At 43.7% G+C, this 13160-nt stretch overlaps 1 protein-coding gene across 17 annotated transcripts in view; it reads right to left on the minus strand.

Annotated features, from left to right (window-relative positions):
* sema4ba (sema domain, immunoglobulin domain (Ig), transmembrane domain (TM) and short cytoplasmic domain, (semaphorin) 4Ba) overlaps positions 1-13160 on the minus strand; it is a 476044-nt gene that overhangs the window by 51540 nt on the left and 411344 nt on the right. For all 17 annotated transcript variants that reach the window (XM_060853315.1, XM_060853318.1, XM_060853319.1 and 14 more), the window contains 4 exons: positions 4245-4405; positions 1933-1995; positions 1756-1854; positions 1548-1659 (listed from right to left, as the gene is read on the minus strand). In XM_060853315.1, the coding sequence (XP_060709298.1) occupies positions 1548-1659; positions 1756-1854; positions 1933-1995; positions 4245-4405 (435 nt within the window). The remainder of the gene's footprint in view (positions 1-1547; positions 1660-1755; positions 1855-1932; positions 1996-4244; positions 4406-13160) is intronic.

Genomic DNA, 13160 nt, shown 5'->3' on the forward strand with positions numbered 1-13160 from the left:
TTTTGGCAAAATGTACAGCTTTGGGAAGTCAGAAAGTGACTTACGGTATAATTCCCAAACTTCACCCTGCACTTACAGCTACAGAACTGATGTAGTTCACCCCACTGTGTTGTTGGCCAACTATGACATCCAGAATGGTGACAGTGAAGGGATCAGTAATGGTAATGCTGTTGAACATCAAGGGAAATGTGATGATCTCTTTTTTTTTGTAAGTAATCAATGCCTGGCACTTCTGTGGCACAACTGTGTTTGCCACTTCTCAGACTAAGTCTAAATGTTGTGCAAGTCTTACTTCATAGTGGCACTGTCTGTTTCTTGAAGGGATTAGAAGTGGAACTGAACATGGGGCCACCATTAGCAAACACGTGTGACCTTATGATTGAGGAAAGGTCCTTGAGTGAGCAGCTAAAGATGACACTACCCTGAGCAAATTCTAAAGGCATATTATGGAAGAGAAAACTTGGCCTCAGCAACTACAATCATCCTCTTTTATGCTAGTTACGACTCCAGTGAATGAAGATTTGTCACTCCCGATTCCCATTGACTGAATCCAGTTACGCTTGGGCTCTGTCAAAGTATAATCACTCTCGCCACACCTCTGGAAGTCAGCTCTTTTGTATATGCTTGGATCCAGGCTGCAATGTGTGGCCCAGTGTTGAGTCTTGCTGACTGAGAGGGAACAGCAGAAACAGCAGTGGCCAATCAGCCTCTCGAGTCTGATCCACCATTCGTTTACATGGTTGTTGACCTCAACACCATTAACCCACCTCTGCTCCATATCTCTTCTTACTCCAACATAACAAATATCTGTCAGTCTCAGTCTTGAATCACAATTGACCCAGTCCTCAGTCTTCTAGTCATAGAATCGTAAGCCCAGCTCGTCCATGCTAACCAGATTTCCTAAATTGAACTAGTCACATTTGCCCATTTTCCCAGCATTTCTGCTTTTGTTTCTGATTTCCAGCATCAAAATTCATTTGATTTTTTTGACCCACTTGCCTGCATTTGGTCCATGTCCCTCTGAATCGTTCTTATCCCTGGACCTGTCCAAAACTAACCTGAACTTCCTTCCAACCTATTTTTATAACAGCGTTTCTTGATTTTCTTCTTTAATGGCATTTTAAGATTTCTACCTTAGTTCAGGAAAACAAAAAAAGATAGTTTCCCTTTGTGCACTGTGTGAATTCTGACATAATCTTCAATAACAAGCTGAAAATGTGTTGCTGGAAAAGCGCAGCAGGTCAGGCAGCATCCAAGGAGCAGGAGAATCGACGTTTCGGGCATGAGCCCTTCTTCAGGAATCTTCAATAACCCAAATCAGATCTTCCAAGCTCCAGAGAAAGAAAAACTGAGCGAAACCACTGGAAGAGTCAGGTTCACTGGCAGGAACAACATCTGTTCAGCAGAGCAAACCTTTACTGGATTAAGATGTACACTCCAACCAGCAACCCTGTAATCTGACAGTTAACTGGCTCAGGATACCATCTCATTTACAGAGTTATAATCACATACTGGGCAACCAGCACTTGAAACCCGCTTTTACCCACCAACCATAATTGCAGTCGATTTATAGGTCGGGTCAAAGGGACAGCGGCCTTTTCCATCTTCTGTTAAGAGATTACCAAAGCGACTTTTCTCAAGAGAGAAGTTTGCGATATGCTACAAGGGAAAGATAACAGGTTACACCTTGTGCTTGCAAGTAGCCGGCAACATTTTAAATTCTTCACATCCAAAGACAGCAGTGACAACACTTACGATGTAGGCACAAGTTGGGCTGAAAGCATAAGTCCCACAAACATAAACGTGTGTGCTGTTCACCGGAAGGAGGATTTTGATGTAGTTGAAGCAATCACTCTGAAACCAGAGAAACCCATTAGAACCTCTGACTCGCCATTGCTCTTAAATGTACCTCAACAGTTAATTTTCACCTACCGACAGGCTCTTGCCCTTAAAGTGACACTCGTTCCTCTTCTGCTCTGGGACTTCCCAAATCACCTGTAAAAAGGATATTCAGATTTGATTCAAGATCTTGCGCTGACATCCATTAAACAACCAATAATCCATCTCAACTCTTCACTGTCAACAGCCTGTCTTTGCCGTCAAAGCTGCTAAAGGCAGGGAATGCACAGTTTATGGTTCTAGCAGGTGGAATCACTAACAACCTATTGACAGAAACTCACTGTCAACAGATTTCAGAAATTGTGACTTTGGGTCCATTTTATTAAGTTCAGGACGCTGACAAAATGGTTCAGTCCAATGCTCAGTCAGGTGTTCTTTGGATGTAACGACATTAGACTTCCTCATTTACATAACAGGGGTGTCTAGAAAATAGCCCATCTCTATATTAGGTCAAACTGGTACAATCTCAGCCCTCTATATGGGGATTGGCTACTGTATGGTACAGAATGATGCCAACGAAGTGGGTTCAATCCCTTTCCTGTTTGTAGTAGTTCAAATATACCTACTTATTCTCATTGTCCCATGCTTAATGTGCAGTGGTGCCCTTAATTTACATAACCACTTATCTCAACCTGTCTCTAACAAAGATAGAAGCCTTTGGTTTCTCATGGACTATCACTAAGCAGCAATTTCTTTGCCTATCTGCACCCAAGCCTGAACAGGCCCCTTTTACAGCCAAGTTAGCCTTCATGAATCAACTTAAGTGAGCAATGCTTCACTCAAGCACCACTGATAACATTTTTAAAAAGGCAGTCGTTATCCAGTCAGCCCTTCAGATTCACTGTGCTGTTCCACAACGTTAAGGTTGATCTTCTAACTGAGGCTCGATCATGTGATCCAATGAATTCCACGTGACAGGAGGGGCGAGTCAACATTGGAGTAACATTGTGGAATGAGGAGAAGGAGCCAATGACCACGTGGCACTTTGACTGCCTCCTATTATAATAGAGAAGCCACCCTTTCCAACAGTGCCTGTCATTAGTGGTTGGCAGTCACACAGTGGGATGCACACAGTCTCCACTTCAAAACATTTCCAGACAGTTCCTATTCAAATGTTGGGAACTGAGAGAGATTTTCCAACTGCAGTTTGAACAATCTATTAAAGCAGCTCCTTAAAAGTCAACTCATGCTCCACCACAGTTGAGTGTCTACAGCAGAAAGTCTTTAGTCATTTACTATAGTAGTGCAGTTGTGCCATTCGTCACAATAAACAGAATAATCAAAATCAACCCCCCTCCGAGAGATTAAAGAAAAGACATAAAACATTCAAAGCACAGAGAATCCCACTTACAATGTAGGAGACCAGTGAGGAAATGAACCTAACAAAGAATTGGAGCAACTGGATGCAATTCTCTGTCTAATGTTGTAAACCATCTCTCACTTTCTTTCCCTGACAAACTGGAAATGCCACTTCCATTATAAATCAGTGATTTACTCCTTTCCCTTTTCTCAAGAATTAACAGAATTTGGTGAATGGCTGATAGTCTATTGCCGGTCTCCTTCAATAAAGGCGTACATTTCAACAAAACTCAGTGTACTTTGTATTTTCGTTCTTTGTTTCTAGAAATTCATTTGCTGCCACTAATAGTGTTCAGCACCCTGACAATAGTTGGAGTAGCAATATTCAGTGTGGGGTTCCAAGACTAACTGATGTTGATAACAGGATTAACGATGCCTTCAGGAAACTGTGCGAAATTTCAATGATAACTATTCAATTCAGGATTGTCAAGAAGGAGCCCCTCACTGGTTCACCACACATGACTGTCGCTGACCTGACAACCTCAATATCAAATTGGATTGCTTCTGTCAGATCTGGGCCGAGGCTCCCTCCAAATTGGGAGCCAGCAGAGAGTTAGTCTGCACAGGCTTTGGGAAGCTGGGCTCATCTTGGTTCAGTAATTACACGACATGAGTGACAGCAGGAGATATGCTGTCAGTCATTGCTTCAGGGAGAGGCGCCGAGCATTTAATGACAGAATTGGAGCTGGGGTGGAGGGAAATTCGGTGAAACAATGTGACTGAACTGTATCTTTGTGACCCTGTGCCTGTGTCTGGATGTATGCTCTGACAACTGACAGTGAAGCGTACTTTGATAGTTCCCAATGGACTTGCATCGACAGTCAAGACATTCTTCTGCTTTGTGCCATAGCACTAATTGTCCATTAAATCCCAAATGAATGACGTTTAAAAGAAATAAGGAAGAGAAATAGCCAAGTATGACAGCACTTATTTGCTCTGCAGCAAGATAACGTCCCACCACTGTTCAGCTGGAAATAAGAATATACCTCATTTTTAAATTCATTGGGAGCAATATTGAAAATGTCCAAAGAGAAAATGGCATCTTTTGCACCAACATAGAGCAGTCCATGTTCGGGACTCAGCAGCAGCTTTGTGTAGTTTCTCACTCCGTCTCGATGGAAATGTTTGACAGGTCTGTCTGTGTTATCTGAAAGAGAAGAAATCCTCCTGATTAGAGCAAGTGGCAAAAGACCTTTCCTCCCAAAACAGACAGGCAGCTGACAGCAGCCTCTCGCTCCAGTTCGTCGGGCTTTCTGGAAACGTTTTACCTTGAATATAATTTGGGAGGTAATTTAGCAGGTCTGGCAGCATCTGTGGAAAGAAAGCAGAGTTAATTTTGCCAGTCCAGTGACCCTACTTCAGAACTGGACTCGAATCATTAACTCTACTTTCTCACCACGGATACTGCTAGGCCTGCTGAGTTTCTCCAGCAATTTCTCTGCTTGCTTCAGATCTGCAGTATCCACAGTTTTTTGTTTTATTTGAGAGGTAATTGCCAGTTTAAATATCTGAAACTCAAATGGACAGTATAATACAGTACAGTGGGATGCTTACAGTACAGGAGGAGGCCATTCAACCCACTGTGTCTGTGCTAGTTCTTTGAAGGAGAAAGTCACATGCTGCCATTCCCGTGCCTTTAAGCTGCAACTGTTTCACCTTTTCAGACAATGAGCCAATTCCCTTTTGGTTGAACTAGCCTCTGCCACGTTCTCAGGCAGCGCATTTCAGATCCTAACTGGTCCATGTATGGAAGATCTTCCTTTAAGTTACCATTGATTCCTTTGCTAAATTATCTTAAAGCTGTGATCCTCAAATTTTCCACGGTGGTTAACAATTTCTCTCTATCTGCTCTGTCCAGACCCTTCAGGATTTTGTGCATCTCGATCAAATCTCCACTCAACCATCTCTTTCCCAAAGAAAACAGTCCCAACTTCTCCAAACATCTGTATAAAACTCAAAAGCAAAATATGTCACTTTTTAAAAGAGATTCAGAGGAAGGGGTTCAAAAAGGAAGGTTTTGCATCTTTGTGGTGCCTCATTGATTTGTACCTCAATGTAATATACAACCTTTGAGGTGCAGACACTAAAAATGACCAGGTGGTCTTTTGATCTTGGTTGCAGTCATGGGAGCAATGTTGGTCTGGACACTGGAGAATTCCCTGTTTATACGGACAGGGCTATGGGTTGTCATGTCAACAGGTGGACTTTTAGTTTAACAGCTCGTTTGCAAGATGGCACCTCTGACAATGAAGCACTCTCACATTACGGCACTGAATTTTCGGCTAGATAATCCACTGTAGCCTGTGACTGGATGTCCAATCATCAGACTTAACAATCATGAGACTGCCATGATTAAAATGGGCAACATTTAAGGGATGGTATGTTTAAATAGGGAGTAATTTACATCTCCACACCTTGGTTTAATTATCTACAATCTTCAAGCTCTTTTAGGTTGAAAACTGAACTGTCTTTCACTGTCTTTGTGAAATAAATTTAAAATATCCTTCCTTAATTGCACCATTGTGGGTTTTTTTATTCACTCATGGGATGAGGGTGTCACTGGCTAGGCCAGTATTTATTGCCCTTCACAAATTGCCCAAAGGGCAGTTAAAATTCAACCATGTTGCTGTGGGTCTGGAGTCACACATAGGCCAGAATAGGTAAGGATGGCAGTTTCTTTCCCTAAAGGGTATTAGTCAACAAGATAGGTTTTTCTGACAATCGACAATGGATTCACTTAATTCCAGATTTTTTACTGAATTCAAATTCCACCATCTGCCATGTTGGAATTTGAGTTCAGTGTGGTGCTGGAAAAGCACAGGAGGTCAGGCAGTATCGAAGGCTTTGGAGAATCAACATTTTGGGCAAATGTCCTTCATCAGCCTCATTCCTGATGAAGGGCTTTTGCCCATATCATAGATTCCTCAGATGCTGCCTGACCACCTGTGCTTTTCCAGCACCACACTCTTGACTCTGACCTCCAGTCCTCACTTTCTCCATACTGGGATTTAAACCTGGGTCTCCAGGATATTAGCTGGGTCTCTGTATTAACAGCCCAGCAACAATACCACTAGGCCATTACTTCCCCGTAAGAAAGGCTGCCTGGAGACAGAGTCAATGGTGGCTTGCAACAGAGAAATGGATAATTATCTGAAGAGAAAGAATTGAGGGCTGATGGGGGAAAGGTAGGGGAGGGACACTGGGTGAGCTATTCTTGCACAGAGTTGGGGATAATGGGCTGAATGATCTTCCATCTTGTCATAGCTCTCCCATGGGATTCTGATTCCATGAAGACAACTTTAATTCCATGAATGAGCCATTTGGATATTAAAGTGTCTTCTCTGGTAACATTGTATAAATGTTACTGGGAACGTCGTGAATTTATATATTTACAAAATAATACATGCTACTCCAAATATCAGCCCCATCACTTTGTGTGTGTCTAATCATATTTTGATAGCTGCCGAAATGTCACACTTGTACTAAAGTTATGAAAGACACAGTAAACAGTCACCCTTGGATGCCATCAAATAGGAACATGACAGACTCAATACTCTAGGCAGGGAATAAACACGAATGGGAAGAAGAGGTTTTAATGAATACCACAAATGTATTAATTTTTCAAACACCTTTGGCTTCATTACTCAAGAGTGTAAATGCTGGAATTTTTAATAAAAAGTTATATTGTGAAAATAAGACTGACTCAAGCAGTTGACATCTAGTTGTTTATTTTCAAGAAACCATATTTTCAGTGCAGAGGATCAATTCACTGCACCTTGCTCAGTCAGGAAGCCACTATGCTGACACAAAACTAAACTGCAATTTAATTTAAATTGATTAATAATTTAGCACGCTGATTAGTTTACAGGCTCCCATCAAATCCAATGACATTTTGTCGATATCACATGACAGACCCAGAGTCCATGCAATTATGTTGGATGTCACTGGATTGCCCTGAGCTGGAGTACTGCGTCACCCGCACCTTCGGAAGGATACTGTGGCCTTGAAGATGGTGCTGAGGTCACTTGTCTGAAAGAAGCCAGGGATAAAGGAGCTCAGCCATGGGGAGAGATTGGAGAATCTGAGATTGTTCTCACTGCAGAGAAGGCTAAGAGGAAATTGGATGGACCTGTTCAAAACGATGAAGTATTTTGATGGAGTTGATGGGTTTCCATTGGCAAGATACAAGGGAAGACCACCAAGTTCTCCTCTAAGCCAATCACCATCCCGATTTGGAAATATATTGCTGCCGATTGCTGTCACTGGATTACGCACACAGCAGAGTATTGTAGTGGTTCAAGAAGGCAGCTCACCACCACCTTCCCAAGGGGTGACTAGAGATGGGCAATGAATTCAGTGCTGACCAATGATGCCCATGAGTAGAAATAAGACAGGTCACAGTAACCAGAGGTTACCGATTTGAAATTATCGTCTGAGGAACCCAACAGGAGAAGGTTTTTTAACACTCACTTGTTTTTACCTGCATTACACTGACTAAAAGGGCTGTGGACACAGATTCAATTTTCAAAGATGGGGGAAAGGTAGGGGAGGGACAAAGTTTAAAATGTGAAAAAGAAAAAATCTGGAGGCATAAGGGGAAAAACTGACATTACTTGATAGCTCTTCTGAAGAGGCGGCACATGTTAATATTCTTAATTAACATATTCAGACATATTATGACACACCTCTGGAGTAGATGGAACTTAGATCCCAGGCCTCCTCAGGTAGAGATAAGGACCTTACCACTGTGCCATAAACAGACCTCTAGAATAGGAATGATGAGCTAAACAGTCTCTTGGCGAAAGTAAAGACCGCAGATGCAGGAGATTAGTGTCGAGAATGTGGTGCTGGTAAAACACAGCAGGTCAGACAGCATCCACGCAGCAGGAGACTCGATGTTTCAGGCATAAGCCCTTCGTCAGGAATGAGGCTGGGAGCCTCAGGGTGGAGAGATAAATGGGAGTGGGGTAGGTGTGGGGGGAAGGTAGCTGAGAGCACGATAGGTGGATGATGGGGGAAAAGGTGATAGATCAGAGGGGAGGGTAGAGTGGATAGGTGGGAAGGAAGATGGACAGGTCATGAGGATGACACTGAGCTGGAAGGTTGGAATTGGGATAAGGAGAGGAGAGGGGAAATGAGGAAACCGGTGACATCCACATTGATGCCATATGGTTGGATGGTCCCGATATGGAAGATGAGGCGTTTTTCCTCCAGCCATCGGGTGGTTAGTGTGTGGCGATGGGGGAGGCCCAGGACCTGCATGTCCTTGGCAGAGTGGGAGGGGGAATTGAAGTGTTCAGCCACTGGGCAGTGGGATTGATTGGCGCCCTGCAGATGTTCTCTGAAGCGCTCTACAAGGAGATATCCTGTTTCCAGTGTAGAGGAGACTGCATCGGGAGCACAGTAAATGAAATGTGTGGAAGAGCAAGTAAAACTCTAATAAATGTGAAAGGCTCCTTTGGGGATTTGGATGGAGGTGAGGAGGGAGGTATGGTTGCAGGTTCAGCAATTCCTGCAGTTGATGGGGAAGGTGCCAGGAGGGGAGGGTGGGTTGGTGGACGGGTGGGAAATGGATGAGATGCTCTGGAGGGCAACATCGACCATGTGGGAGGGGAAATTGTGGTCTTGAAAGAAGGAGGCCATCTGGTATGTTCTATCGGTGGAATTAGTCCTCCTGGGAGCAGATGCGGCAGAGGCAGAGGAATTGGGAATAAGGGATAGTGTTTTTCCAGGAGGCAGGGTGGGAGGAGATGTAGTCCAGGTAAACTGTGGGAGTCGGTGGGTTTGTAGAAAATGCCAGTATTGTGTCGGTCACCATTGATGGAGATGGAGAGGTTGAGGTAGAGGAGGGAGGTGACTGAGATGGTGCAGGCGAATTTAAGGTCAAGGTGGAATGCGTTGGTGAAGTTGATGAACTGTTCAACCTCTTGCTCTGTGATAAGATTCTATTAAAAAAACTCCAAATACGTAATTAGAAAATGATCATTTACATTGCATGTCTTTGTTTCATTTCTTCTTGCTGTGTAAGACCACGTGCTCAATCACAATAAAACGCTTCTGGCTTCCTGACAGGTTATCCCAGAACGTGTTAAAAAATTTGAACAGATTTCCCCTGAGCTTTCTGTTAGTGATAATGGATTCAGACTCAGAATATGATGGGAAGAAACTGACTGAGAGAATCCATTCAAACTGACTCTGCGCCTCTGGGCCGTGGCTTTGAAACAGACCCAAAGCCCGAGATGAAATGGAAATCTCCTCTGGCTGCAGCAGTTGACTTCTGAAGAGACACAGCTGACCAGGGGTCCCCAGTGAAAAACATTCAGAATTCAGCGGTAATTATCCGAGGGAGCACTAGCTGGGAGTCAGGGAGGATCTCACGCTGACACAACAATAATGGCATACTTCGAAATTCAAACTTATTTTTGGAGTGTAGTGAGGGGAGCATTATTCCTCATCCAGTCAATAATGTAACAATTGTAAAGTTCTCTCCTTAGGCCTCTCTGCCTCTTTCTTTTGCTCTCTCCCCCTTTTGAGCTCTTCCTGAAATCCTTTGATGATGACAGATTTTTATGTTTTAGTTTGTAGGTGATTAGCTGCCCCAAAGTCTGGACGAAATCACCATAGTCAATGCAAACAGCCTCAGGACAAGCTAACCTTGTGCTTTGCTTGCAGGTGTTAGAATCCTTACTTAGAAATGATCAAACACCAGTTACTGGACAGCTAGTTTCTCTTCTTTTGCCACACTCCAGACTTCTGGATGGAAATGTGCCTACACTTTATACTTTGTTGTCAGTTGCACTCCCTTGGTAATGTTCTTTCCTCTAAACAACAAGGTATTAGGCTCTAGAGCTGAAAATGTGTTGCTGGAAAAGCGCAGCGGGCTCTAGACCCAACCCAGTATCTGAAGACAAGAATTAGTGCTGAGCTCTCTGCAGACGCTGGAGATCTGAAATACAAAGTGCTGGAGAAAGTCTGCAGGTTTGGCGGCATCTGCGGAGAGAGTTACGGTTTTGAGTTTGATATGGATTTTCTTTGGAAATGGGTTATACACTATCACCTGGCCAACTTTCATCTCTCAGTCGACATAAGGAGAGCCCATTATCTGGGCAATTGTCACATTGTTGGATTGTGGGAGTTTGGCTGTGTGGGAAGAGCGGCTGTTCTCATACAGTACAACAGAGACTAGACTCGAAAATAGTCTGAGTCCAGTGATTGTTCTTCAGAACCCTTCTGTTGACTCTCACATCTGCTAGACTTTTGAGTTTCTCTTTGTTTCAGGTCTCCTGCATCCGCACTTTGCTGTTTTACTCAAGAGTCACTTGTTGGCTGTGAAGACATCTATCCAGTGGTCATGGGAAGTGCTATTTCAATGCAAGCTTTTCATGCCCCTTTGACTGGGACCTGGCCAGACGCAGTTATCTGATATATGGGCATTTCCAGGACAAGTTCAAAGACCAGAATGGCAAACTATTCCATCAACCGGCTGTGAAACTCGAGAGCAAAACCTCCGCACTGACTACCGATGAATAAGAAACATCACTCATAAATATCCAACAAATTAAATATGGAAGCTGCCTCGTAACAATCATCATAACACACAATCTAACATAATGAAAAATACATTTAAAGAAGCCTTTATCTTCCTGTTGAGCTAACTGGCTCCCAGTACAGCAAAACAAGGGATGTCAGATGATCCATTATCAGCCTTCCTGGAACAGTCTAAGCTTGGCTCCTGTCCAAATGCATGCCACTTGTGGTTTTTGTGGTACTGAGCTACTGAAGCTGTGGTTATAGATCGGAATCCCAGATTGGGATGGTGCTTTAATCTGCTGCCTGTCATCTGCCAACCAAGTGAGTGCTCAGCCCTTGTCAGTACCAAGCACAGCTGGGTATCAAGTGTGGCCACGTTCAAAAGGAAGCATGCAGCTAAACCTTAGGAGGGAGGATTCTGATGCTGCAAAATAAACTGTAAATCTTGATCAGCTTTTGAGTTCTGATGAAAGGGCATTGTCCTGACATGTTTTATTCTCAGATATGCTTGTGCTGCCTGAGTATTGACACCATTTTCAGATTTTCTTCCTGATTTCCAGCCTCTGAATTGGGGGAATAAAAGCAGGTCCCCTCACACTTCATAATGGAACAGAAGGACCCATGGAGTCCACCCCAGTCACTGTCTTGCAGTGTCTCAACTAGGAGAAAGTGAGGACTGCAGATGTTGGAGATCAGAGTCAAAACGTGTGGCGCTGGAAAGGCACAGCCGGTCAGGCAGTATCTGAGGAACAGGAGAGTCGAAGTTTCGAGTAGAAGCTCCTCACTGCTGCCTCACAGCGCCAGAGACCTGGGTTCACTTCCCGCCTCAGGCGACTGACTGTGTGGAGTTTGCACGTTCTCCCCGTGTCTGCGTGGGTTTCCTCCGGGTGCTCCGGTTTCCTCCCACAGTCCAAAGATGTGCGGGTCAGGTGAATTGGCCATGCTAAATTGCCCGTAGTGTTAGGTAAGGGGTATATGTAGGGGTATGGATGGGTTGCGCTTCGGCGGGTCGGTGTGGACTTGTTGGGCCGAAGGGCCTGTTTCCACACTGTAAGTAATCTAATCTAATCTAATCTAATCAGGAATGAAAGGCAGTTCATCAGAACTCAAAAGCTGATCAAGATTTACAGTTTATTCCCGATGAAGAGCTTATGCTTGAAACATCGACTCACCTGCTCCTAGAATGCTGCCTGACCCGCTGTTAATTTCCAGCACCACACTTTTTGATGAATGTCTCAAGTATTCTTGTTTTTGACAGCTGGTGGCATCTTAATAACATTCTATATTTGATCTCAAATTTTGAGTGATAACATCAATGATGTATTTATTTTTCATTGCTAGTTTTCCCAAATGATAAACACCTTGTGCAAGTCTGTTCAATGGCTTGCTCAGCCACCTCAGAGGATGCTACAGCATCATCCCTCATCATTGTCCAATGACAGTGGGGACCAGGAGCCAGGGATTCAGTACAACAGGAGTTCTCATTTCCTGTGGCCTCAGTGAAATATGGTCAATGGAGGTCTGTCTAAGAGTAGGCACAATGCAGAGGCTACTTTTCCTTGGCAGCAGTCTGATTCCAACTCAGAAAGTCGGAATTTGTTTAGACTGAACTGGCACTGTTGAAAGAGCACAGCAGACAAAGGAAGCCATTTGGCCCCCTTAAGTCCATGCTGCCATGAATTGAAACCATGGCCAATCTGTCATCCAAATCCATTTGCCTGAGGTGCTTCCAGTTAAGGAGATATTTCTTTATCCAGGGAATGCTGAGCCTGTGGAATTTTCTGTCTCAGAAAGCAATTGAGGCCACAATGTTGAAGGTTTTCAAGAAGGAATTAGGCGTCTTTCTGAGGGCTAAAGGGATCAAAGGGTAAGGGAAGAAAGCAGGAACAGGGTACTGAGTTGGATGAACATCCATGATCATACTGAATGGCGGAATAGGCTCAAAAGGCAGAATTGCCTCGTCCTGCTCCTACCTTCTATGTTTCTACCCTTTGGCAAACAGAAGAAGCACCTCAAAGTTCTTTCTTCACCACTACTCCCTCTCTGTCCCTCTTCCTCCAATTATGCAACTAAACCAGGTTACACTTCCTGGCAGCTTTACGAAAGTGAGTGTTGACTGAAGTAATAGCAGCGAAGGGGTTAATGTTCATGTTACACTGGCTCCAACCATTCTGCTGATCTCACACAGAGGTCTGGAGATGGAAAGAAAGAGTTTTATTCCAGCTTTCAGAGGAAGCAAATGTATCTGTACCAGTCCCTAAGGAGTGACCAATTATACCTAACCAAATCTATTGGTAATTATTGTTCCAATGTAATTCAATTTTTTGTTATCTAATATCAGTGTCTCCTTTGTAGATCCCCTTGAATGGGAT

This window comes from Hemiscyllium ocellatum, chromosome 39 (genome assembly GCF_020745735.1).
Source record: "Hemiscyllium ocellatum isolate sHemOce1 chromosome 39, sHemOce1.pat.X.cur, whole genome shotgun sequence".
NCBI classification, from domain to species: Eukaryota; Metazoa; Chordata; class Chondrichthyes; order Orectolobiformes; family Hemiscylliidae; genus Hemiscyllium; species Hemiscyllium ocellatum.